The sequence below is a fragment of the Rattus rattus genome, chromosome 11 (assembly GCF_011064425.1).
Source record: "Rattus rattus isolate New Zealand chromosome 11, Rrattus_CSIRO_v1, whole genome shotgun sequence".
NCBI classification, from domain to species: Eukaryota; Metazoa; Chordata; class Mammalia; order Rodentia; family Muridae; genus Rattus; species Rattus rattus.
In genome coordinates this window covers 70,764-95,382 of record NC_046164.1, presented here as the reverse complement: position 1 = coordinate 95,382, position 24,619 = coordinate 70,764, and the positions used below count along the sequence as shown (strand labels likewise).

The following is a 24,619-nucleotide window of genomic DNA, read 5'->3' as shown; positions in this document are numbered from 1 at the left end:
CTGCCTATCTTTACCCTGCACACCCTCAGCTTCCGGTGTAGTCATTCAAAAACATGCTTGGCTTCTACAATCATAATGGAAATTTTATCTCAGTCCTCAATCTGGAGGAGAAATTGCTCTTAAATGCGTAGCCATCTTACCAGTCCTAATTATTATGTAAACACATCTCCTATAGAAATATTAAATCCACCACATAGACACAAAAAGCATAGGTAAATTATATTGCTCTACAGAAGGGGACACACACTACACTTATAGACCTTGCAACTGGGCAAGAACAACTTATTTTGTGTCTTTATTCTGTATTATTCAAACAAATTGAGATCTCACATCTATTTGCAATGGCTAACTAGAAGACTAAAGGAATCTCATTATTCTTTATAAAGTGTTGAAGGGAAACAGAACTCATTTCATGAATCAAAAATTTTCTTTAATCCTTAATTTTACTTTATGTGTATGTGAGCTTCTTTCACACTGTCTCTGTGCCACATGAATGCAGCACCAAACAGAGGGCAGAAGAGGGTGGAAGAGGCTATGACACTTGAGATACTGCTGGTCCAGAGTCATCATCATATGGAGGAGGGAGAGGAATGGGGTGGGTTCTATGGAAGAGGAACCTAGAGTTAGTAACTGTGGAGTCATCCCTTCAGGTCCAAGTCCAATCTTGGTTGGTCCTTTAAGGAAGAGGTCATTCAGAGGCACAGTGTACAACATGGGACTCTGCAACAGTATTGGTCTATGAAAGACAAATGTAGGTTAGGGGACTCACAACTCCAACTCTGAACTTTAATCTAGAGATTTGTCCTTTAAAGTTTGCAACAAATGGTTTGTTCAATGCTTGTAAAACCGTATAGATGTGAGTGTGCTTCTTAGTGACCTTGTATCTACAAACTGTTAGTTGCCAGAAAAATTTGGTGTGTGTGTATGTGTAAATTTAAAGCCTGTATATATGTGTATATTTACATGCTTGTGCTTGTTAATTTGTGAGTGGGGCACACATATGCTAGGGCACACCTATGGGACATAAGACCACTCCCTCCAGTGTTATGTTTCCCTTCCACATTCTATGAGGTAGGCTATTTCTTGCTGAAAACCAGGCTACTTGGCCTGAGAGCTTCAGGCACTTGTCTTGAATGCATCTCACATCTCCTGATTTTCTTATACTGCAGTACCAGATGCTACTGGATAAGGCTTTTATATGAGTTCCTGGCATCCAAAACCAAAAGGGAAGTCTTGCCTGACAAATTATTAGATCAGAGAGCCAATGCTTCAGCCATAACATTCTTTGATTTAACTTTTATGCTGCAGAAATTAATTTCTATGTGTATTCATGTTGACTCTGTTAATTTTACTTATGTTTCCCTTTCAATTTTATCTTTGACTGAAATCCTACTAATTCCAAAGAACTATCAATTATCTGGGAAAAAAAGTTTCTGACTTGATAATTATTGAAAAATTATTTTGTCTCAGGCTGAAGGACCCTACCATCATTGCCCCCCTTACTGTGAGGCACTGGAGAGGTCCATGTGTCAGTCTTCTTCAGTTCATCTACTCCTTTTTCTTCTTTCTTCCAGCTTTTGTAAGCTTCTGACAACAAAAGAGGCAACACTTTTTGAGGATGAATATCACAGTCACCACACAGGCCAGCAGGAACCCAAGCACGTCCAATGAGTGATATTGGACCCAGCTGAGGTCATGGGCAGCCACACGAAGATGCTTGGCTCCTTTGTGACGCATGACAAACTCAACCCAGAAGACTGCTCTGTCCAGGGGCTTCACTGGCTGGTCGTGGTGGATTCTTGATAACCGCATGGCATTCTCCTTATAGCTAAAGACATGAACATTGAAAACCAATTAATTTCTTTTTTTTTTTTTTTTTTTTTTTTTAGAAAATTTATTCATTTATTATATATAAGTACACTGTAGCTGTCTTCAGACACACCAGAAGAGGGCATCAGATCTCCTTACAGATGGTTGTGAGCCACCATGTGGTTGCTGGGAATTGAACTCAGGACCTCTGGAAGAGCAGTCGGTGCTCTTAACCGCTGAGCCATCTCTCCAGCCCAAACCAATTAATTTCTTAACGCATGTAGCCCATGAGTTTTTCAGGGAAAGCATCATGAAACTATAAATTCAGTAGTAGAGCACTAAGTGTAGTGTGGATTTGATTGGTGTATGTTTGAAAGTCTGCATGTACAGTAGCTTTTTCTGAGAAATTTTTTTCCAAATGGGAAATGAAAAGTAAGTCTTTCTACAATAGCAACTGTTTGTAAGGCATTCCCAGCACTGTGAGGTAGTTCAATGTCATTTAAAGATGATTGTGTTGATGAGCTTGAAAAGAATTGGTGAGGATCCTTCCATTTTCCTCCTGTGCCCGGAGCTGGCCCTATGCCACAGATCTATGTACCCAGATCCTGATGGGAGAAATCTGGTCTCCAGGAGTGCTGACACAGCTGAGAGCACAGAGAAGACCACCACTTCTGCTCTGAGGGATCGCCTGGAGCCCTCAGGGCACAGGAACCAAGGGGCAGTCTAGGACAGATTCTTTCCCATTTGCGCCTGTACTCAAAGCTGACGCTGTGCCACAGCTCTCTGTACACTGATCTCATGGGGGAGAAAGCTGGATTCTCAGAAGTGTGGACAAACTTGAGAGCATCATTGTATCCCACTACTGCTCACATGCCTGGCCCAAGAGGAACCTGACTAGAGCCCTCTGGACACAGGAATCTAGGAGCAGTCTGGGACAGGATGCTTCCAGTTTCCACCTGTGCCCAGAGCTGACCCTGTGCCACAGCTCTCTGTACCTAGACCTGCTGGGAGAAAGCTGGTCTCCAGGAGTGCTGATGCGCAGGCTTATAGGAGGGTCAAGCCACTGTCAGAGACAGTAAGACGAGCTAACAACAGAGATAAGCAGATGGTGAGAGGCAAGGGCAAGAACCTAAGCAACAGAAACCACATGGAACCATCATCAGAACCCAGTTCCCCAACTACAGCAAACCCTGGTTACCCCAACACACTGGAAAAGCAAGATTTGGATTTAAAATCACAACTCATGATGGTGTTAGAGGACTTTGAGAAGGACATAAATAACTCCCTTAAAGAAATACAGGACAGCACAGGAAAACAGGTAGAAGACCTTAAAGAAGAAACTTAAAACTCCCTTAAAAATTTAAAGGAAAACACAACCAAACAGGTGAAAGAATTGAACAAAACCATCCAGGATTTAAAAATGGAAATAGAAACAATAAGGAAAGCACAAAGGGAGACATCCCTGGAGATAGAAAACCGAGGAAAGAGATTAGGAGTCATAGACACATGCATTACCAACAGAATACAAGAGATAGAAGATAGAATCTCATGGGCAGAAGGTACCATAGAAAACATTGACACAACCATCAAAAAAAATGCAAATGCAAAATGATCCTAACCCAAAACATCCAGGAAATCAAGGACACAATGAGAAGATCAAACCTAAGGATAATAGGTATAGAAGAGAGCAATGATTTCCAACTTAAAGGGCCAGTAAATATCTTCAACAATTATAGAAGAAGACCCAAATCCCATGGGGGAGAGAGCTGAACCCTCAGAAGTCCTGAGAAATCAGAGGAGACTAACCTCTGCCCACAGTACCGACTAGGGAATCGCCTAGTGCTATCTGTGCCCCCTGGGTTCAGAGACCTAGGAGCAGTCAAGGGCAGGACCCTTCAGATTCCTGCCTGTGCCAAGAGCTTAAAGACAGTCAACAGGAGCACATACACACCTGAGAGGAGAGCACTCTGTTCCAAGAAATGGCTGAAAGAAAACAGGAAAACAGGTCTACAGGAGTGCTGACACACAGGCCTACAGGAGGGTCTAGCCACTGTCAGAAGCAGTAAGACAAGCTAACACCAGAGACAACCTGGGTGGTGAGAGGCAAGCACAGGAACCTAAGCAACAGAAAGCAATGATACTTGGCAGCATCAGAGCTCAGTTCTCCCACCAAAGCAAATACTGGATATCCAAGCACACTGGAAAAGCAAGATTTACATTTAAAATCACATTTTATGATGATGATGGAGGACTTTAAGAAGGACATAAATAACTCACTTAAAGTAATACAGGACAACACAAGTAAACAAGTAAAAGCCCTTAAAAAGGAAACACAAAAATCCCTTAAAGAATTACAGGAAAACACAACCAAACAGGAGAAGGAATTGAACAGAACCAACCAGGATATAAGAATGGAAATAGAAACAATAAAGAAAGTACAATGGGAGACATCCCTGGAGATAGAAAACCTAGGAAAGAGATCAAGAGTCATAGATGTAAGCATCAACAACAGAATATAAGAGATAGAAGAGAATCTAAGGGGCAGGAGATACTATAGAAAACTTTGGCACAACCATCAAAGATAATGTAAAATGCAAAAAGCTCCTAGTACAAAACATCCAGGAAATCCAGGACACAAATGAGAAGATCAACCCTAAGGATAATAGGAATAGAAGAGAGCAAAGACTCCCAACTTAAAGGGCCAGTAAATTTATTCAACAAAATTATAGAAGAAAACTTCCCTAACCTAAAGAAAGAGATGCCCATAAATATATAAGAAACCAAGAACTCTAAATAGATTGGACTAGAAAAGAAATTACTCCAATCACATAATAGTCAAAACACCAAATGCACGAAACAAAGAAAGAATATTAAAAGCAGTAAGGGAAAAAGGTCAAGTGACATATAAATGCAGACCTATCAGAAGGCCAGACTTCTCACCAGAGACTATGAAAGCCAGATTCTGGATAGATGTCATACATACCCTAAGAGAACACAAATGCCAGCCCAGGCTACTATATTCAGTAAAACTCTCAATTAACATAGATGGAGAAACCAAGATATTCCAAGACAAGAATCAACAAATTGGACTTCATAAATTACAAAGCTTCTGTAAGGCAAAGGACTTTATCATTAGGACAAAAGGGCAACCAACAGATTGGGAAAAGGTCTTTATCAATCCTTCATCTGATAGAGGCCTAGTATGCAATATATATATATAAAGAACTCAAGAAGCTAGCCTCCAGAGAATCAAATAACCCTATTAAAAATGGGGTACAGTGCTAAATAAAGAATTCTCACCTGAGGAATACTGAATGGCTGAGAAGCACCTAAAAAATGTTCAACATCCTTAGTCATCAAGGAAATGCAAATCAAAACATCCCTGATGGTGGAGAGATGTTTCAGTGGTTAAGAGCACTGTCTGCTCTTCCAGATTTTCTGAGTTCAATTCCCAGCTACTACTTGGTAGCTCATAACCATCTATAATGTGCTCTGTTGCCCTATTCTGGCCTGCAGGCATCCATGCAGGAAGAATACTGTATACATAAAACATAATGAAATATTTAAAACAAACAAATAAACAACCCTGGGATTCTACCTCACACCAGTCAGAATGGCTAAGATCAAAAACTCAGGTGACAACAGATGCTGGGGAGGATCTGGAGAAAGAGGAATACTTTCTCATTGTTGGTGGAATTGCAAACTGGTACAAACACTCTGGAAATCAGTCTGGAGGTTCCTCAGAAAATCAGATATAACACTACCTGAGTACCCGGCTATACCACTCCTGGTCGTATACCCAAAAGATGCTCCAACATATAACAAGGACACATGCTCCATTGTGTTCATAGCAGACTTATTTTTAATAGCCAGAAGCTGGAAAGAACCCAGATGTCCTTCTACAGAGGGATGGATACAGAAATTGTGGTACATCTACACAATGGAGTACTACTCAGCTATTAAAAAAATGATTTCATGAAATTCATAGGCAAATGGATAGAACTAGAAAATATCATTCTGAGTGAGGTAATCGAATTACAAAAAAACACACATGGCATGCACTCACTGACAAGTGGATATTAGCCCAAATTGGGACTACCCAAGATACGATCCACATGAATTTCAAGAATAAGAACGATCAAAGTGTGAATGCTTCAGTCCTTCTTAGAGCAAAATATTCATAGGAGGAGATATGGCCACAAAGTTTGGACCAGAGACTAAAGGAATGACTATCCAGAGACCGTCCCACCTGGGGATCCAGCTCATATAATATACAGCCACCAAAACCCAGAAAACATTGCTGACTTCAAGAAGTGCATGCTGACAGGAGCCTGATATAGCTGTCTCCTGAGAGGCTCTGCCAGAGCCTGACAAATACAGAGGGAGATGCTCACAGCCAACCATTGAACTGAGAATGCATTCCCCATTGGAGGAGTTAAGAGAAAGGACTGAAGGAGCTGAAGGGGTTTGCAAGCCCATAATAACAACAATACCAACCAACCAGAGCTCCCAGGGACTAATCCACTACCTAAAGACTATACATGAACTGAGCCATGGCTCCAGCTGCATATGTCGCCGATGATGTCCTTGTTGGACACCAGTGGGAGGAGAAGCCCTTTGTCCTGCCTAGGCTGAATGCCCCCATCCCCAGTGTGGGGAATGTCAGTGCAGGGAGGTGGGAAGGGTGGGTTGGGGGGGGAAGACTCTCATAGAATGATGGGAAAAGGAGATGTAATAGGGGGTTTATGGACTGGAAACTCAGAAAGGGAATAGTATTTTAGATGTAAATAAAAAAATATTCAAAATAAGAATTTATAACCAGATTGATGTCAGGGTAATCAATGGTAAAGGGTTGGATTTCTTACTCATATAAGGAAATGCTGTACTGAAATTTAATATGGCCACTACAAAGATAGCATGGATTTGCAGAACATATTGAAAACAGAATTACCCCACTGTTTAGTTTCTCGTCTATTAGCAATCTATTTAAAGAAAGAGTAGACAAGATATCAAATAATACCTTAGTGGCAATGGTTTTTGAAGCTCTAGTCATGACTGGTAAATAGAGGAACTGACTGAGATGCTCACTGTTTGATGATGGATGAGGGAAATGTGGTATGAAAATATCATTGAATATTTATTCAACCGTTGTAAGAATCAAATCCTTTCTTTGTAACATCAAGGGTTTATACTAAATCACATAAACTATGTCCTAAAGGAAGAAAACACTGCAACTGTCACCATGTGTGGATACTAGCAGAACCGATTGTATAGAAATATAGGGTAGATTACAGGTAAGTAGTGTCGATAAAGAAGAGAGTGACTGGGAATATAGAGGTCAGCTAATATATGCCTCCTGCCTTCTGTACAGAAAGGGTGTGACTGAGTGTCAAGATACATATCTTATTGTAATTAGAGGTCTATGGAAGGGGAAATTTCAGCATTGATAAAAATGACATTATAAATGTTGAAAGAGCTGGAAATTTTAAGTATTCACATTTGATAATCACATATATGCATATTACAGATAACATATGCATATCTATATTTATATGCATAATTATTCCACTTTTGGCAATAAGCAAGGGTTGTTTAAGGAAAGAAAGTTTTAGAAATTTTAAGCTTTATATTGAAATATTTTATATATTTTTAAACTTCAATATCCTGTTTCTTGATTTGATCCTATTTGTGAAATCTGTGTTCTTTCATTTAACAAGAGAAGAAAATTCCCATTATCAAAATATACTATATTTAACTCCTCATGAATTAAGTCATAGGGGTAGTTTGAAGTTTTGATTGACATTTAAAGCTTTTTCCACAATGGTTAAATAAGTTTTATGTTTACTCTTGTTTTCAGCATCAGACTAAAGTTTAGAGGAAAGCTATTATTTATTACCTTTGAGAGAACCTATCACGACGAGTAATAATTTCACAAAAACACAGTACTCACGAAGGGTCATTAGTGACTGTCGTCAGTGCAGTGAGCAAGTCTGTACTGGACATCGTGAGAAAGTCCAGTCTAACTGCTGCTCCTTTGGTCTTCAAGTGAACAATATTGTCCTTTTGGTCTCCAAACAAAGGAATGCCAACCACAGGAATCCCGTGGTAGATCGCCTCATAGATGCCATTGGTGCCACCATGAGTTACAAAAGCTCTGGTTTTGGGATGACCTAGCATGAGGGGAAATAAAGAGAAGATCTTATTAACCATAAGTCTGAGAAAGAAAACGAGAGGCAGAGGATAAAGAGAAGACTTGGTAAAATGTGCTCTAGATAACAGTCTGATAACCAAGTGACTGTACTGTTCCTGTGAGAATTTAAGGCAAGTCCACAGAGCTTCAAGTGAAATCCACATTGAGGTGGAGGAGAGTGCAAGTAGAAGGATTTTTTGCAATGGACCAAAAAGGCAGTGCTCCCCCAAATGATTAAAACTTATGGTGCAAGCTCAGGCTGTGGTTAAGGAGAATATGTTCAGGAGAAACAGTGAAGTCACTGTCCCTGAAGGGTTGGACCAAGCAGTAGGGGGTGTGTGCACATTAGACTGTGCACATTTTGTCACATAGGGTACCATGTTTCCACATGGAGGTTTGGTGTGAGCCTAGTGATTGAAGAGTTGATTATAGAAGAATGCCACTTTCCTTGGCATTTGAAATTAGCCTACAGTGGGGGAAAGAGTAGAAGTAAAATTATAGAAATATGAGGTAGAGAGAAACATGAGGAAGTGATGTAAATATACCTGATACATAATTATAGCAGAAATCAAAATGGTTCTCCCTATCAGGAATGTTAACAGAATAGCCATATCAATTCTTTATATATTTTTTCCGGACTATATCACATTTGTCATAAATGCGTTAGTGGTGACATTTACCTTCCCAACTGGCCATTCCTCATGTCGCTGTTGTGTCCTGATGCTTACCTAGAAGGTCATTCTGGGGGATCCATTTGTACAGACGAGTGTTGGAGCCCAAGGTTTCTGGCTTCTTGCCTTCAAATCTCCAAAGAACCTGTTAAGGTGAAGGTAGCCTCTTATTCCTTTGGTCAAATGTCAAGTGACTCATGCCAGCATCAGAAGAGATTGGGAAACAATGGAGGTAAAAGCCCATTGTGCAGGATCCAGGCCTGAGGATTATTTATGGGAACCATGATGAACTACTGCAGTGAGGATGCAAATATCCTTCACACTTCTGCATGATACAACCCTGTTTTTGAAATATTCATATTTTCTCTTTTCTACATTGCTTCTTGAAAAGACATTTTTAACATAGTATTTTCTGATTGTGGTTTGCCCTCCCCATATCCCTCTCTACATCTTGCTCCCTTCCTCTTCCATTCAACTCCACATCCTTCCTTTCTCTGTATTTCTTTAGAGAAACAACAGGCATCTTTAATAATAGTAATAATTAATAATAAATAACAACAGTAAATAATATAAGATAAAAGAATAATAAACATAATGACCATAGCACGAATCCTATTTTAAAATAAAGAATTATTTTTATTTATGCATGTTAGTGTGTTTGTGTGCGTGCATGTGTGCATGTTTGTGTCACTGGAGGAAGGAGGGGAGGGGAAGTTTCTCTGTGAGAGGAGGATTCATGTGGTGGCTCATGTGTGGAACCTTAAACAAAGAACTCATGGGAGCCTCAGCTTATGGATGGACTTTGCTGCTATGAACTGGACCAAGGCAGAAAGAGAGGCTGCTGCCTCCAACTGCAGATACAGGCTAGATACAATAAGAAGATCTGGGCTGGAGAGATGGCTCAGTGGTTAAGAGCCCTGACTACTCCAGAGGTCCTGAGTTCAAATCCCAGTAACCACATGGTGGCTCACAACTGCAATGAGTTCTGATGCCATCTTCTGGTGTGTCTGAAGTGACAGTGTACTTATATATAGTAAATAAATAAATCTTTTTTAAAAAAAGCATTAGGGGAGTTTTGAAGAAGTCTTGCAAGAGAACTCTATTTCTTTGAATGTGGACTCCACAGGAATTCTGGGTTAAATTTCCTGACATGAGAGATTAGACATCTAAAAATAGGTTCATACGATATTTGTTTAGTTTATTTCATTTGTTTTAAATTATTTTCATTATCAAAAAGGGTGTGACTTCGAATTTTTTGGTTATAGTATTATTCCTCTGTGAGAGAGGTCAACCTAAAAGTTTTTCTGGTTACTGGCTCAAGGACATGCTATTTTGGGAGAAAGGCTGTACATTTGGGCTCACAGAAAAGAAGAATAGACAGGCTCTGGACCCCTTCCAGAGTTCTATGGCTCAGATATGTTAGAGGTAGAGCCCCTTAACAACTAGAAAAAATTCAAACAAGACTTTGGTTATTATCAAAATTGGCTCATAAAAATGACAGCTGTCTTTCATATCCTTAAACAAGGGATGAAATTTTATCCTCAACTAGTCTGTGCACCTTACACAATCCATATAGATATCTTGCTGGCACTTAAATAAGTTTTGAGATTTGTATGTTACAGAATGTACAACTTTGATGAGATTCACCCTCAAAGATGTTAAACTGACCTGTTTGGACTCCCTGTGTCATGGATTCAGGGTAGTCTCAGCTTATTCAACCTTACAGACAGATCCAGTCAAAACTTCAGTCCAGCCCTGAGCCTTCTAGGGCATCAATACCTGGATAACAATTGCTGACTTGGGTTTCGTAAGGTCTAACTCAATTTCCTAATTTCCCTCCCCTTCCCTCCCCTTTAAAGGTATTTGTTGCCCCTGTTCAGGCAGAAGTCATGGAGAGTCATCAGCTCAGGTCCCTGGGTTCGGAGGTCAGGTAATCGTTATTTTAAAGGTTGTTATTCTAGGGAATATTATTATTATTTGGTAGTGGTCATAATTTTGAACAGGGAGGAAACAGGTGAAATTGATCGTGTAGCCATAATCTTAATCAGTAGAAATCTTTATAATTGATACGAAGTTGAAGTTATACGTTAATATTGTTACTCGTAGACAGGCACTGTGCCTATGCAACTATTCGAAGAACACAAAGCTTAGACCCAGTCCTCCTTTTCCTTTTCAATATTATTTATTTTATGTATATGAGTACACTGTCGCTATCTTCAGACACACTAGAAGAGGACATCAGATTCCATTGCCGATGGTTGTGAACCACCATGTGGTTGCTGGGAATTGAACTCAGGACCTCTGGAAGAGCAGTCAGTGCTCTTAACTGCTGAGCCATCTCTCCAGCACTAGGTTTTTTTTTTTTTTTTTTTTTTTTAAATTGGACAGAAAACATGAGATGTAGGGGAAGGAGCTGATACTAAAATCTGGTTCCCTAATTGGTTCTTGATTTGGTCAATAAAGAAGGCGGAAGCCAACTGCTGGGAGAAGGGGAAGGTGGGACTTCTGGGTCCCAGGAGGAAGAGAAGGGAAGCAGGGAAGGAGGAGGTCCTTTCAGCCACACTTTGGAAAGTGCAACAACCCTGTAAGATCTTGGGTGGCTGAAAATTCTTAGGGCAAGAGATTCTTTTCCTACCATTGTGTTATCTGGCAATTTCTAAATTAATAAAGCTGTCTAGTGTTTTTGTTCCGAGAAGCTAAGGTGGACAGGGAAAGAGAGCAGCTGGGGTGGTAGCTGGCGGCAGAGTTGGTGGCTTGGCAAAGCTAGCTGGGAGAAACGGGCTCTTCTGGGAGTGGAGCTGGCGGCAGCCATTCTCAGTGCTAAGCCAAGAATGCAGCTCCCTAGAAGGGCTCCAGCTGGTGTGTGTGTGAGTGTGTGTGTGTGTGTGTGTGTGTGTGTGTGTGTGTGTGTGTGTGTGTGTGTGTGTGTAAGTATGTACATATATATGGGAACATCATTGGACAACTTCAGTTTCACACAGGAGGCATCTGCAAGCAGATGTAGAAGAGCACATGACCATCTCAGTGAGGATGTATCAGTGAGACATTGTAACTCACCTTCTGTGGAATCTGGGCAAGGCCTGCTGCAATCACATTGGCCCTTTCTTCTGTTAGGCTTCCCACCATCGACCCCAGGGAAAACACCACAACACCATGTTCTCCAGATGACTGGACGAAGTCTTCTATTTCCTGTTAATAAATATCAGACCATTACAAAGAACAGCAGCACCAAACAACCTGCATGAAAACAGACACCAACATCCATGGCAATAAACCGCTGACTCTTAGAAATGTTCAGAATAGTGTCGCATCCATATATAAGATGTACACTTGTAGCCAATTGCATACAGGTTACAGTATGCATAGTCACACAGATCGCCCTGGGTCATTTTCAACAGATTTTAAGAAATTAAACCCAAGGTTCTCCTCCCTCCTTATTCCTTTGGCTACCACACATCTGCTTGTTCTTTGTTTAATTTCAACTAGCGTATGTTGTTTACATAAGACATTCTTTCTTTCTGGTTGGGTAGCTCATTTTACTTAGTGTACTCTTATTAAGGTCATGCCATGTACATATATGTGTATGTACATGTATACTAAATATGTTTAACTGGGCAATATGTACATATATGTATGTATACATAAATAAACATGAACATATGTAAATATATACACATATAAGCAGACATGCACAGTTATACATATTTATTAACATTTCTTTTTATTTTTCTTTTTTAAAGATTTATTTATTTATTCATTATATTTATGAGTACACTATAGCTGTCTTCAGACACACCAGAAGAGGGCATCAGATCTCAATACAGATGGCTGTGAGCCACCATGTGGTTGCTGGGAATTGAATTCAGGACCTCTGGAAGAGCAGCCAGTGCTCTTACCAATGAGCCATTTCTCCAGCCCTAACATTTCTAGTGATATCTAGGTTGGTTCCCTCTTTCGTAGTTACTGTTCTAATGTTGGGTGAAAATAGCACAGTTAAGGCAACCTGCAAAAGAATGTATTTAATTGGAGGCTCGCTTACAGTTTTAGGAGTTTAATCTACTAACTCACTGTTGGTTAGTACCTTGGCAGGCAGGTGAGCATACAACTGGAATAAAAGCCCAGAGCTCACCCTAATCTATATTTTGCAGATAGAGAGAAAGAGATCAGTCACGTCTTAGGCTTTTGAAACCTCAAAATCCATCTCCAGTGACACATTTTGTCCAACAAAGCCACACTTCCTAATCCTTAAGTAGTTCACCAACTGGAAACCAAGCATTCAAATATGAGCCTACAGGAGCCATTCTCATGCAAAACACCCATCTCCCTTGAGGAAGTGATGTTCAGATCATCCTTGCCTTACTCTCACTGAGATCCTTCATTCAGTTCCTCTCCATGCATACTCAGGAAAGGAGTTCATGGACCTTAAATCTATTTCTAATTTTCTTAAGAATGCCCATCCCCTCACACACCTAATAAGTTCATGAAATTTGTTTCACATTTTTCTTGGAGTATTATCAAATCAAGGTAAGTAGTATATCTGCCTACTTAAATAATTATCAGTTCTTTATTTTGGGAATGCATCATAATTCTCTTTTAGAGATTCTTAAATCCAGTCGATTTTAAAGTGTGCAGTTTTTTCATGGTTGATATACTTTGTCAAATATGTATTGTTTGAACTGTACAGAAGTATGTGAATAACTAATAGTATGAAGCAGTTGGTTAGGAGAAACAACAATTCCCACCACAAACGACAAAAGGAATCAACAGTTATTGACTAGGCCTGAAAACTTGTTTCTGTGACATCAATCCACTCTCCTTTAACCCTAATTACCATTTGTCCACTTTCCTCTCACACTCTTCCTTCTGTTTGTCTTTTAACAGCACTGGGCATATTGGACCAGCTCTCCTCTAATGACCACAACCTCAGCACATCCTTCAGGCCCTCAGTCTGTACCTCCCTCCTCACTCTCCTGTTGACACTGTCATTCCCTTACAACTCTCCTGCAAACACTGCTGGTCTGCACAGAACTTAGGAATCGTCCCGTTTGATTTTAGAGCTCTCTGTAACTATCCACATCCCAACTGGCTGAGAAGAAAGCATGTCCTCTTTGTGTAATGTCATGTTATTGCTGTCATTGTAGAAGTAAAGGAGGGTTCTCCAGAGACCTCTCTTACCTCTCTCACTCCCCTTGCATCATGAAGCGTTATGTTAGTTAAAACTGCATCTCGTTCCTCTGTACCTGAAGGGGACACCATCTTGTGTTCTTATCATACTCATTTACAGACGTTAACAATGAGCAGGTTTTAGAGATCATGGAGATGCTGAGCTTTCTTAAATGAGTAAAGCTGTGCGCCTTATCTTGCCCCACATCTTGACTTATCTTTTACTGCCAGGGCATCTGGCCTTCCCTCACTGCAATATTTACACAGTTCTGTTATTTGCTCACAATGAAAGTTCAAAGTAGAACGGTTGGTGCTTCTGGGTGAGCTTGTGCATACTGTTTCCGTGTGTACTCTCTGCGTGCTTACCTGTGGGTTAGACCTCTCACTTCCTGTATGTCTGCTCCAATCCCTGATATTTTCTCTGTGTTGACAAGTGGTCTAACTGTCCCTGTCCTCAGAAATCCACAGGGTTCATAAAGGAAATGCAGACTCTTGTGATGGAACATATACAGACCTTTCTGCTGGATGGTCTCTTTACCTAAATTCCTGTGACACTCTGAGTTTGACATAAAGATTCTGAAGGAATAAAATATAATCACTTGTGTTGCAAATGCAAGGCAAACAGAAGCGAGCAAATGGAGAATATATTTACCTTAGGCAGGGGTTTGGCAGGTCTGCAGTGGAGTCCACCAACAAAATCAAAATTTGGTAAGACGGGGTGAGGGAATTCCAAATCCCAGTAGGTCCTAATGAGCCATATGTCTGCCTTTGCCATAGTCTCTGAGAGTGTAGTGGGTCTTCCTGAAGAGGAATCAGAGCGCTAAAGGTATAAGACGTGACAAAATGTCAGGTAAAGATGACTATGCCAGGTAGCCTTCTGGAAGCACCTTTAAAAATGCAGCTAGAGATATTTACAGGTGTAGGGATTTATATAAAAAATCAGGTATATGGTTATATATATATGTATATATACATATATGTGTATGTATGTGTGTGTATGTGTGTGTATGTGTGTGATGTTTGAAAAAATTTGGAATATACATATTTCTCATACTTATGCATAGAGATAAGTGTCATTGTACGAGTTGCTGTGAAAAGATACAACTATAACCTTGTTAATATATGATCACTAAAGATCGACATAGTCATTGAGATACAATCAAATGCCATTATCTAGGTATCCTAACTCAGGGAAACATCTTTTCCTTTAACTCTAGATGTAATTTGCCCTGTGTAGCACCTGGAATCTTGATGTGTGCTCCTATAAATGAACTGAGAGTTTTGTGGTGTGACATACCACAGGAGACCCTGAATGCTAGATTCTCTTCTTCCTCATCTCAACTGCACAGATGGAAGTTGTGTGCACCCAAGGCCAGTGTAAACACTTAAGGGGATTCTGTTTCAGCATTTCATTGAGACAGGGGACAGATCTTACTATGTAATCCTGGTTGACCTTGAAGAGAATTTTGATTATTCCTGAAATTTTTGGTGTTGCTCTTGATTCATGACTGAGTTTGTAATATTTGGTACTTATAAATGTGTTTACTGATAAAATGCCTTAAAAATGGATAGGGCCATGTCTGTTCATTAAGCATATTTTAAAACACTGTAATATCCAATATGTCTATATGTCTATAAGGAGGCATGTCTATATGTCAAATGTGTCAAGGATCTACATTTGAAACACAATTTCAATCCACTCCAATAAGTAAATTAGATTCCCCCATGTTTTGAATTCACATATTTTCTGTATATAGAGCAGAGGTAAAATATTCACAGCTATGAAGAAGTTTAGTAGGTTAAAGGGGAAGATCTTTCAAACCATAAAGATAAAATTAATTCTATAAAAATGCATCGTACATACCTATGCTATTTATCTGTAGAGTCCTTAGTATATTGTGAAAATCACAAAGACTTTGAATTTGTTTAAAGCCACTCTTTTATTGGCTTGTGTAATGGATTAGAAGATAAAGGTGTTTACCACACAATCTTAAGGAATTGAGTTTAATATCCATATAAAGCTAAACACCTGAATATATCCTAAGAAACCACATAGAGGTGAAGTAAAAACTCCTCAGTGTTCAATCTTGCTCCACACATGCAACACACAGCATCAGCATCCCACACATGACACTAGTGCTCATGTGCACACTTATGACATTAATAGTAATGGCAGCAAAAAAAGAGGAAAGGGAGGAGGAGGAGGAGGAGGAGGAGGAGGAGGAGGAGGAGGAGGAGGAGGAGGAGGAGGAGGTGGAGTCCAAGATGGCGGCAAGCAGCGGCTGCAGCGGTGGGCACCACCAGCCAGGTAATATGGCTGTTTGAAAATGTGAGGTAAAATGTTTTGTGCACAAATAATTTCTTAGAGAAACTCTCAAAGGTTTGTGTTGCGGACATATGCCTTTTGTGCAAGTCATAGACATAGGTTTGCAACTGACATTGGGACATAGGCTTCTCTGCAGTGCTTTGAGTCTGGCAGATAATTTAACAGTTTTTCCACCATTTTACTTAGGAGAGACAAATCCTCTGCTGTCAATCCTGTTCTTTCAAAGTCAGCTCCAAGGACAGCAAATTGAGAATGCAACAATCCCAAGTGCACTGACCAGGACACTTACCTAATACTTCAGTGTAAAGCTTGTTCCACTTCTTCTCATCAAACGCTTGGAACCAAAAGTCAAAACAAAGTACATAGATCATATGTTTCACCCTCTCCACGAATGTCATTCTGTCGCTTAATTCTGACATAGCAATGGGCACATAGGAAGGAGGCATTGGGAGTCCTCCACTGTACTTTTCATAAGTGGAACCAGGAAAGAAGCGGAGACTGTACACTAAGGGTATCTTGAGAATCTCAGCCAGCAGTTCACCACAGGGTGTGAAGGGATCTGCCAGGATGACATCAAAGCCAGATTTTTGTAGCTTCGTCATGAGTTCTTTATTAAAAGCTGCATCTCTACAGAGACGCTCAGAATAATCTGAACTCCTTTCAAAAAGTTTTTGCAACATTAAAAAGTATCCCCAAAATGACTGCTTCGGTAGCTCGTAAATGCTCTCATTGATGCAGTCCACAAAAATCGCCTCCACATCAGCTATGGAATACGATGAAGGGAACGTCTCAAACTCAATAGCAGATGTGTTGTCGACCTCGTAAGAAAAGGAAACTGAAGGTTTCAGCACAACCACTTCATGACCCTTCTTCACCAGCTCACTTAGGATTATCTTCAAGTTGAGCCAATGGCTGAATTCCACAGGCCACACCAGCACTTTCCCACCACTCCCGGAGCCAAAGAAGATGGTCAGGTGGAGCAGGAGCAGGGCCGCTGTCATTTTCACAGACATTTTGGTTAATTTTGGAGCCTCCTCTCAAAGGGTGACCTCATGGATCTTCAAGAAACAGAAAGGGTAAATTCAACAGAAAGGGTTCAATTAGTTCAAGTATAACTTGTACCTCTCAAGAAATGGACATGGAATAGTTACAACCTCTGTATCAACACCAGAAGCAGATGTGAATGTGGGAAATGATGCCTACCGTACTTGATCTTGGATGCCTACCGTACTTGATAACAATAGAAGGTAAGATCTCTCTCTCTCTCTCTCTCTCTCTCTCTCTCTCTCTCTCTTTCTCTCTCCCCTCCCTCCCCTCCCCCTCCTCCTTTCTCTCTCTCTCTCTCTCCCTCTCTCTCCTTCTCTCTCTCTCTCTTCTTCCCCCTCTTCCCTCTCTCCTCTCTCCTCTCCCCCCTCTCCCTCTCCCTCTCCCTCTCTCTCTCTCTCTCTCTCTCTCTCTGTTTCCCTCTCTCCCTCCCTCTCTCTGTTAGCCTTTTGTGTAAGCTCTTCCCCACAGCTCCATGGCAACAGTCAGACGTGCCTGACACACTATAAAAGAGGCTGCTCACCCCCTCTGCCTGCTCTTGCTCTCTTGCTTGCTCCCTGCTCTATCCTTTCTCCCCTTCCCCTTCTCTCTCACACCTGACTACACACCCACGAAACATATTCCCTCTGTCTTCAACTTTTTATAAAACACAACATTTGGTGGTGAGACTTGAATTTAGAAACTCTGCAGGTTTGCATATCCCCCCCCCCCCCCCCCTGCCAGCTGTCCCTTGCCAGTTGCTCCACTGCTGCTGTTTGGAAATGAAGCCATTGGTGCCAACCAGTCCCTCAGGGTGCGGGGGAGGGGGGGGCACAGTCTGGCCTATTGTGACTCCTTGTGACTGGATGCTCCTCAGGCTTTGTCCTCGTCACCGGCCTCTGGCCCAGGTACATGCCTGGTATCTAAACTGCACATGTGTTCTACAGACTTGCCCGGGTCAGAAATAGAAGGGGTCAAAACACCCCAGGTCGTGTCATGGGCCTGAACCTGCCTGGACACACTCACTTTCTGTCACTAAGGTCTCCCACCACTGCTATTTCCATTCTTGTCCACAACAACTCTAATCCCAGTGTTTCCCTACTGATACAAAACACGTTTTCTCTATTAATGCCAAAGTTACTTAACAATTATAATTTGCATTCCTATCCTGCCTTGAAAAATAATGATTTTTGCTACTGCCATTAAATTATGGTGGGCTCTGGAACAGAATTGAAGACCCAGAAATGAACCCACACACCTATGGTCACTTGATTTTTGACAAAGGAGCCAAATCCATCCAATGGAAAAAAGATAGCATTTTCAGCAAATGGTGCTGGTTCAACTGGAGGTCAACATGTAGAAGAATGCAGATCGATCCATGCTTATCACCCTGTACAAAGCTTAAGTCCAAGTGGATCAAGGACCTCCACATCAAACCAGACACCTCAAACTAATAGAAGAAAACTAGGGAAGCATTTGGAACACATGGGCACTGGAAAAAATTTCCTGAACAAAACACCAATGGCTTATGCTCTAAGATCAAGAATCGACAAATGGGATCTCATAAAACTGCAAAGCTTCTGTAAGACCAAAGGACACTGTGGTTAGGACAAAAGCGGCAACCAACAGATTGGGAAAAGATCTTTACCAATCCTACAACAGATAGAGGCCTTATATCCAAAATATACAAAAGAACTCAAAAGTTGACGCAGGGAGACAAATAACCCTATTAAAAATGGGGTTCAAAGCTAAACAAAGAATTCACAGCTGAGGAATGCCGAATGGCTGAGAAACACCTAAAGAAATGTTCAACATCTTTAGTCATCAGGGAAATGCAAATCAAAACAACCCTGAGATTTCACCTCACACCAGTGAGAATGGCTAAGATCAAAAACTCAGGTGACAGCAAATGCTGGCGAGGATGTGGAGAAAGAGGAACACTCCTCCATTGTTGGTGGGATTGCAGACTGGTACAACCATTCTGGAAATCAGTCTGGAGGTTCCTCAGAAAATTGGACATTGAACTGCCTGAGGATCCAGCTATACCTCTCTTGGGCATATACCCAAAAGATGCCCCAACATATAAAAAAGACACGTGCTCCACTATGTTCATCGCAGCCTTATTTATAATAGCCAGAAGCTGGAAAGAACCCAGATGCCCTTCAACAGAGGAATGGATACAGAAAATGTGGTACATCTACACAATGGAATTTACTCAGCTATCAAAAACAACGACTTTATGAAATTCGTAGGCAAATGGTTGGAACTGGAAAATATCATCCTGAGTGAGCTAACCCAATCACAGAAAGACATACATGGTATGCACTCATTGATAAGTGGCTATTAGCCCAAATGCTTGAATTACCCTAGATGCCTAGAACAAATGAAACTCAAGATGGATGATCAAAATGTGAATGCTTCACTCCTTCTTTAAAAGGGGAACAAGAATACCCTTGGCAGGGAAGAGAGAGGCAAAGATTAAAACAGAGACTGAAGGGACACCCATTCAGAGCCTGCCCCACATGTGGCCCATATATATACAGCCACCCAATTAGATAAGATGGATGAAGCAAAGAAGTGCAGAAGTGTAGATCGCTCCTGAGAGACACAGCCAGAATACAGCAAATACAGAGGCGAATGTCAGCAGCAAACCACTGAACTGAGAATAGGACCCCCGTTGAAGGAATCAGAGAAAGAACTGGAAGAGCTTGAAGGGGCTCGAGACCCCATATGTACAACAATGCCAAGCAACCAGAGCTTCCAGGGACTAAGCCACTACCTAAAGACTATACATGGACTGACCCTGGACTCTGACCTCATAGGTAGCAATGAATATCCTAGTAAGAGCACCAGTGGAAGGGGAAGCCCTGGGTCCTGCTAAGACTGAACCCCCAGTGAACTAGACAGTTGGGGGAGGGCGGCAATAGGGGAGGTGGGGGGGAACACCCATAAGGAAGGGGAGGGGGATGTTTGCCCGGAAACCGGGAAAGGGAATAACACTCGAAATGTATATAAAAAATATTCAAGTTAATAATAAAAAAAAAATAAAAAAAAAATTATGGTGGGCTCTATTGTCTAACTCAGATATGACCAACAGATACCACCCTCAATCTTGTCAGAAGTTTGCTAATGTATCTTAACACTTAAGTTTATGACACAGAATCTCCCAAAGCCTGACAGCTAACCCCCAAGGTTTTAGAAGACATAGACACAGCTACAAGAGACTGCTTGGATTGTGGTATGAAAACCACTGAGAAACACTGTGAACAAAACTGGATACCCTGACAGTCAAGTGACTCATCTTGTCAAAATCAAGGTCAGTCATTTCTCATTTCATCCCTATCTAGCCACAGAAAACAGGTTCTTCGTAAAAGAAAACAGGTTGGTCGTCTGGGCTTGAAAGCCAGATTGACTCACCCAAGTTGCTATGGAGACCACAAGGACCTGGGAACTGTTTGGACTATAGATGAACCCTGTTATTTTTTAATTAATACATGACTTTTAGATTACAATTTATTCTTCCCCAGATTTCTGACTACACTGACAGCTAAGGTAACTATAGCGTGACAGGTAGAAAACAGATCTAGCTGCTTGCCCTAAGGTAATCCACCACTATATTAGCTTATTAGTCAACCTGCTAACTAGCTAAGACTGCCAGATTTTTTTTTTTTTTTTTATTTCTTATATACATTTGAGTGTTATTTCTTTTGCTTCGGCAAACATCCCCCCTCCCCCCCTTTTGGGTGTTCCTCCCATCCCCCCCATTGCCTCCCCAGTCTAGTTTCCTGGGGGTTCCCCAGGACCAGGTCTCCCCACTGGGGTCTTACTAGGATATTCATTGCCTATGAGGAGTCCAGGCCAAGTCCACCATAGTCTTTAGTAGTGGTAGTCCTGGAAGCCTGGTTGCTTGGCATTGTTGTACACATATGGGGTCTCGAAAGCCCTTCAAACTCTCTTCCAGTTCTTTTCTCTGATCTTCAACGGGGTCCTCAGTTCAGTTAGTTTTGCTTTTGGCATTCTTATTTGCAGGCTTCCAGATTTCACGATAAATGATATACTGTGTCAGATGTAAGCTTTTACTGATAAAATCCGCTACTTCCTTACCTAAACGTGGTTTCCATTGACTAAACCCTTCATGTTTCCTCTTCTTGCTATGCCACTGTCCTAACGTTATTTGAGTTCTTATAAATCTGCCCAACTTTTAACGAAACACTTCTACTGTGCAATCTGACTGTGTAAGCATAAATTCAAACTTTAAGTTTTCTTTGATTGTCTTTTAACTAAAATATGATCAAAGTCAAGGTACTGAATACCCTTCGTCTCTCAACTATAAACTTAAAGTGTTTGTTGCTATGTATATTCAGTTTCCTAGACAGAAGCAAAAAGCCCCTCTTCTTCCTTCTGCTCCATGAAAGGCTCGTCTTAAAGACCGTTCACGGTGTTAACAAATTTATCTCTTTTGTAAACTTATAAGCTATAAAAAGCCCACTCAGATCTACCTCTCATGGACCAAATAGACTCCACCCAGATAACTACATCTGCTTGAAGTTCCCACTTATTACCTATTCCAGAGGTGGGATTCCTCTGGGTTTCAAATGTACATCTAAGAAAATTCTTTCTGCAAACATACTTAAGCTTATTCTCTACCCCTGTGTGTGTGTGTGTGTGTGTGTGTGTGTGTGTGTGTGTGTGTGTGTGTGTCCAGGCACTTACTACAATCCAGGATATCTGCAGAGAAGCAACTTCTCTCACAGACACAGATGCTTCTACTAGACCGGTTCCTTCTGATCTATTCACAGGTGGTTCCACAAACCCTGGACAGCAAGGAAACAGCCAACTTTTCTAACACTGGACCAACATGCCCATACCTACTTTCCTAGTTTTCCTATGTTTCCTGCTCCAAAGTCAGTAGGAAGTAGCTGAAGGTCATGATGACCCTAGTCCTGGGCCACTAGTGTCTTTTTCTAAGTTTTTTTCTTTTTTAATTAAACCAAAACGGGCAATGTTAGCATTTTGTCTAAGCTCTGCCCCACAGTTACCTGGCAACAGGCAGGTGTGCCAGACTCACTATAAAAGGGGCTGCTCCCACCCTCTGCTCTCTCTGCTCCCTGCTCTGTCCTCTTGTTCCTTCCACTTCTCTCCCCATTTCCCTTCCCCCTCTCTCTCCAGGTGCTCATGGCCAAGCTCTACTACTCTATTACTCTACTCCTTCTCTGTCTCTACTACCCTCTCAACTCCCCTCCCCATGCCCTGAAAAAAGTCTATTCTATATTATAGAACAATATAGATCAATGTGTGGCTGGTCTCTCAGGGGTAAGGGGTGCCTCAGTGTGGGCCTGCTGAGGTACCCCTTTCCCAACTTGACTACACACCCACCAAACATATTCCTTCTCTCATTATTGTTTTATAAACACAGCTTTCTCCCTCTCTTTTCTCTCTCTCTCTCTCTCTCTCTCTCTCTCTCTCTCTCTCTCTCTCTCTCTCTCTCTCTCTCTCCCTCTCTCTCTCTCTTTCTCTCTTTCCCCCTCCTCTCTCTCTCTCTCTCTCTCTCCCCCTCTCCTCTCCCTCTTCCTTTTCCTCTCCCTCTCCCTCTCTTTCTCTCTTTCCCTCCTCTCTCTCTCTCTCTCTCTCCCCTCTCCTCCCTCTTCCTTTCCCTCTCCCTCTCCCTCTCTCTCCCTTTTTCTTCTCTCTCTCTCCCTCTCTTTCTCTCTCCCTTTTTCCTCTCTCTCTCTCTCTCTCTCTCTCTCTCTCTCTCTCTCTCTCTCTCTCCCTCCCTCTCTCTCCCTCTCCCCTCTCCCTTTCCCCCTCTCCCCTCTCTCTTTCTCTTTCTCTGGCTCTCACTCTGGCTGACTCTCATTCGTTCTAGTTCTAGCTCTCTGTCTCCTTCTAATGTAGGTTCCTTGACAAAGAGCCTCAAGTAAAGCCATAACTTTAGAGTCACATTTTTTAAACATCGTAGTCCAGTGTTTCATAATACGAATATTAGTACCATCGCTCATTTTCCATATTATGTAATGATTTTAAGTATATGATTCAGAGGTCCATAGTATAATCTCAGAATTACACACACTGCAATTATATTTAGAGCAGATTGTTTCTTAGATGGAACCCCTGTTCTTTTAGCCTTTCCACTGGATCCAGCTCTACCTTACTGTCAATCTGCTTCCTCGTGGCCAGTCAGCCTGACGGGAGTGAAGAGATAAGGAGACACTTCTGTTTCCTCCTTGGCTGTCAGACTGTTTAAGGCATCTCCTTAGTAATCTTCTGCTGGAAGAACTGTTGGTTCTCTAGGGCTCACAGAGAAGGACTTTATCTTCAGGAGGGTCATTTACAAACTGCGAGAGGCTAACATTTCTGGAGACTAGGAGCTAAGACATTGGTGGGCGAGGGACCGCACCATGCCTGGACTGCTTAACTAAGCATATGCCTTGTGAGAATCCAATGATAGGGTATGGAAGGGGTGACTGGCTCCTTTGTCTCTCTTCCCGGAATGATCACATGATCACATTGAATACATTTTTTTTTTCTGAATTTCACAATTACGTTGACTCTTTTGATAGACTTATTGAGGTAGGAGAGAGAGAGAGAGAGAGAGAGAGAGAGAGAGAGAGAGAGAGAGAGAAAGAAGAAAAAAAGGAGGAGGAGGAGGAGGAGGGGAAGAGAAGGAGGGGGAGGAGGAGGAAGAGGAGGAGGAGGAGGAGGAGGAGGAGGAGGAGGAGAGAGGAGGAGGAGGAGATGATGATGATCTGGCTCGTTGGGACATACAGACTATGACTTCTAAGCCACGAAACACCCTTGTTTCCTTATTCTGAGCTTTTCTTGTAAGTGGTATAAAGTGGGTGTTGCTCTGTGACTGACTAGCTTTGGCAGTTATAAGGTTTGAAAGTCCTGTCATTTTATCACAGGTAGACTTATTCGTTTTATGTCGCTGTTAAATCATATGTTATATAACATAGAAAGATCACACTCATTTCTAATTAGCTTTCTTTCCAACGTTTGGCTAGTACTGTTTTTAAATATTAATAGCCATTTACCATATTTTGTTATGTTCTATGCTTTGAGCTCAATCCTTTCCTCAATCCACGTATATCTTACAGACATCACCAACTTGATCCCTTGTTTTCACTACTCCCTCATTCAGACAAAATATCAGTCGTAGAAACCTCCTTGTTTACGCTCCCCAGGTGTCCTACACACTGTGCCAAGCAAACCAGGAGCTGCTAGGAGGGCTCGGCATCAGAGTGCAAAGTTGAGAGAGCTGGAAGAGGGAAAGGGAAAAAGGGTCCAAGCACCACCATGCTGCTGGGCAAAACGGAGTTTACCGTGAAGTGTGCTCTCTGGGAGCTCCGAAGGAAGTGGGAAATTCACGGTGCAAGATGACAGAATTCCTTCGGACGGGACAGCAAAGACACCCGGTGTTACTCGGGCCAGTCGTAG

The 24,619-nt window shown here is 41.6% G+C and overlaps 1 protein-coding gene across 2 annotated transcripts; it reads right to left on the bottom strand.

Moving 5' to 3' along the window:
* Positions 1–265: 265 nt before the first annotated feature.
* On the bottom strand, positions 266–24,600 carry LOC116912229 (UDP-glucuronosyltransferase 2B31-like). 2 transcript variants are annotated; one of them, XM_032916189.1, is made up of 6 exons: positions 24,505–24,600; positions 14,486–14,634; positions 11,728–11,859; positions 8,728–8,815; positions 7,760–7,979; positions 266–1,828 (listed from the first exon to the last, which is right to left on the bottom strand). In XM_032916189.1, the coding sequence occupies exons 2-6, from the start codon at positions 14,606–14,608 to the stop codon at positions 1,549–1,551; spliced, it is 843 nt and encodes a 280-aa protein (XP_032772080.1). In that variant the 5' UTR covers positions 14,609–14,634; positions 24,505–24,600; the 3' UTR covers positions 266–1,548. The 2 variants fall into 2 exon arrangements, with proteins under 2 accessions (XP_032772080.1, XP_032772079.1); XM_032916188.1 differs by lacking the exon at positions 24,505–24,600 and adding an exon at positions 16,449–17,230.
* Between the last annotated feature and the right edge of the window lie 19 nt (positions 24,601–24,619).

Excerpts from the sequence above, each read along its gene's own strand:
- LOC116912229 (XM_032916188.1), bottom strand. The coding sequence starts at position 17,172 with ATGTCTGTGAAAATGACAGCGGCCCTGCTCCTGCTCCACCTGACCATC. Across the intron at positions 14,635-16,448 it reads GCTTTACACTGAAGTATTAG|GAAGACCCACTACACTCTCA; the intron begins GTAAGTGTCCTG and ends ATTCCTCTTCAG. Across the intron at positions 8,816-11,727 it reads TTGCCCAGATTCCACAGAAG|GTTCTTTGGAGATTTGAAGG; the intron begins GTGAGTTACAAT and ends TCACCTTAACAG.